This window comes from Phymastichus coffea, unplaced genomic scaffold, assembly GCF_024137745.1.
Source record: "Phymastichus coffea isolate CEN01 unplaced genomic scaffold, Cenicafe_Pcof_1.1 PCOF00029, whole genome shotgun sequence".
NCBI classification, from domain to species: domain Eukaryota; kingdom Metazoa; phylum Arthropoda; class Insecta; order Hymenoptera; family Eulophidae; genus Phymastichus; species Phymastichus coffea.
In genome coordinates, this window is record NW_026706840.1 from 3,517,008 (window position 1) to 3,519,865 (window position 2,858).

At 40.4% G+C, this 2,858-nt stretch overlaps 1 protein-coding gene across 1 annotated transcript; it reads right to left on the minus strand.

Moving 5' to 3' along the window:
- Window positions 1-940: 940 nt before the first annotated feature.
- On the minus strand, window positions 941-2,199 carry LOC131663032 (nuclear speckle splicing regulatory protein 1-like). Its single transcript, XM_058933085.1, has 4 exons — window positions 1,934-2,199; window positions 1,580-1,845; window positions 1,029-1,513; window positions 941-979 (listed from the first exon to the last, which is right to left on the minus strand). The coding sequence occupies exons 1-4, from the start codon at window positions 2,197-2,199 to the stop codon at window positions 941-943; spliced, it is 1,056 nt and encodes a 351-aa protein (XP_058789068.1).
- Window positions 2,200-2,858: the final 659 nt, after the last annotated feature.

Below are 2,858 nucleotides of genomic sequence, written 5' to 3' on the forward strand. Positions count from 1 at the left end.
AGCTGTAGTTAAATCTATTCGGTGATATACGTCATCGAGTGAAGGGGCGGCATCTCCTTCAAGTTGAAATATATCCGAGAAAGCTCTAACAAGTGTTAAGATAGCATTGGCTTGTTCTTGCGGCAGGTGTGAAACCCGTGTATTTTCAGTAATAAGTTTGTCCCTATCCTGCGTTGCATAGATATTACTTTCTTGAGAATAGAACTGTTGTAGAAGCGCTTTCCTCTGGTCGTTAGGAATGTTATTGTTTAATATTGAAATGTTTTCTTTGAATTGTTCTATGTGTAAGTCAGTGTATATATTGACTTGTTTCTCTGAATTATTTATGCAACTTAATTTCGCTTTTCCATCCCTTACGTTATAAATTGCAGGCGTCACTATGTTTTTTTGATCTGTAATGATATAATCTCCGTCCGGCTCATTAATTTTGACAGTAAGAATATTTATTCCAGGTTGAAGCGGTGTGAGTTCTCTATTAAACTTAAAACTTAATATGTTTTTGTGTTCGTCTTTGATTTCTATTATTTCGTCTGTAGTATTTATTATAGCCTGATAGTTTTTGAGCCAATCTCTGCCTAAAAGTCCGTCGGCGTCAAGCGGAAAAGAGTCTGCAGCTACATTGTAAATAAAGTCCTTTCCGAAAGTTTTGAGTTTGCATTGGCCGTACATTGTATGTGGTCCATTCACTATTTGAATTGTTTTTCTCTCATGCATCGGCTGTTTAATGGGATTACAAGTTTTTTTATCCAGTACTGAGTCTTTGATTATTGAGAGGCCTGCTCCGGTGTCTACTAAAAATTTTAATATTCGTCTTCTTGTGCCTGTTGGCTTAAGCCATAGATGCCAGTGTCGTCCATTTGAGGGATATATTGCGTCTGCATGTCGTTCCAAAAGCATTGTGGCGGGTCGTCCTCGGTCCATGAGGCGTTCTCTTCTTTCATCAAGTGTTGACTTGAGGCTGGTCTCGGAAAATTTTTGCCTTGTGCATTTTTTAATCTATAACAATTAGATTTATCATGGCCATATACTCCATAGTATGAGCACGTGGGCTTTGGAGGCCTATCATGTTTCTCGAACGTAACCTTTGGAGGCGTTCTATCGCGAGATTGGTAGCGGTCTGTTGACTGTTCTCGTGATCTACTATGATGATTATCTTCCCTTTTATCACTATAATATCTTTCCCTTGGTGCTGAGTCGTATCTATCTTTGGAGTAGTGTTTATTTGGGCGCGCATACCTGTCTTTAGGCCGACTTTCCCTTTTCTCTCGCTCTTTTCTTTGATCGGCGTATTCGTACGTAGCATCGATACGATTTTTAGCGCGTAGCCTATCATCTTCATTTCTCCGTTGTTCTTCATACATGGCTTGTTGATATGCTATAGGAAGAGTGTGCGGATTTTTTTGTTGGACGGCGAGTCGTAATCCCTCTGGGTATAATCCGCGTACGAATTTTTCTATCGCTTTGTTGGACTCATAAACGCGATGCATTTCTTTATAATCGCCACCTTCTCCGTCTATCGCAACTTATATTCGCATGTTTATATTATTATAGCGATATACATAATTTTTTACAGGCTCGCCGGATTTTTGCCTCATAGCATTTCTGATTTCAGACAGTTGATCGTATTCAAGCTCTAACTTGCCAAAGTGTGTTTCTAAGCATTCTTTCAGTTGCACGGCAGTGGTTACCTGGTGTCTTTCTACTACCTGCTGGGCTCTTCCTTTTAATTTTGATGCACAAACTTTCCTAATTAGTGCAGAAATTGTTGGATCAGAGTCTAATTGCCTACTTGTTCTTATAATTTGATCTATAAATGCAGATACGTCAGTTGATCCGTCGTACTCCCTTATTTCAGTCAACAATTCACGAATAAATTGATGATCTTCCCATCGAAGCATTCCTGTGTAAACGTAGTCGCGTGGACGTATCTTGCCCCGTGGAAATATTATTTGAAGGCAAAGGCGGCTCAACTGCTGAATTTCCCTGCTGTCTTCGCGCTGCCGGTATTATTACTTCATCCTTCCGTATACTTTGCATAAGCTCGTTGAGTTGTTTCGATAGATTGTCAATTTGCACCTGCTGTCGTTCATTTTTTTCACGTTGTAACAAAAGCTCCTTCCTCAGCTGTGATTCTTTATCTGATTCGGTAATATCTTCGCTTGAGCTTATTTTCTTCGTGAATTTACTAAGAGCATCCATTTTTGAAGGTCGTAAGTAAATGTTTGAATGTCGCTGATTATCGTGTGAGTGGTCAGTTACGTCTGTTAAGGATTGTGTTCCGGAAGTTTTGTCAGAGTCTGTACTCTCGTTATCGACAGTTCGATAGTTACAAAAAGTATCGCGACCTAGCATATAAGTCTAACCTATTTTTCAAGCGCGAGTGTAGTGATGTGAATGTACGCGTGTGAAAGCTTATTAATTACGACTGCGTTTATGATTGAAAGGTAAATAACCTCACTGATACGACAGAAAAAGTGGGGCCAACTTTCTCTGTAATATCTCAATCATAGACTTCAGTTTACAAAATATAACGCGGCGCAATAAGTTCTTTACTTTTTGAACTTATTAAAATTTATTTTTGCGTACCTTGAGTCCTTTGGACCTCCCTGTTGGGCCGTAAAAACGGTAGCACTGAATATATCCGTGAGCACAACGTGCGCTGAAGTTGAGCTGCTCCCCTGGCAACTGCGAGACTCCTGAATCGGCAACGATTTGTGCGTGTAGGCTGATGAACGATGTCGGCTGCTTCTCTGAGAACTGCTGCACCAGTCAATATCAGCCGAGAATGTGCGTTCGGAATGTCCTCTTCTCTGGAAACTGAGTGATGATCCGGAGTCGAGCGATCTCTATGCTGCCTC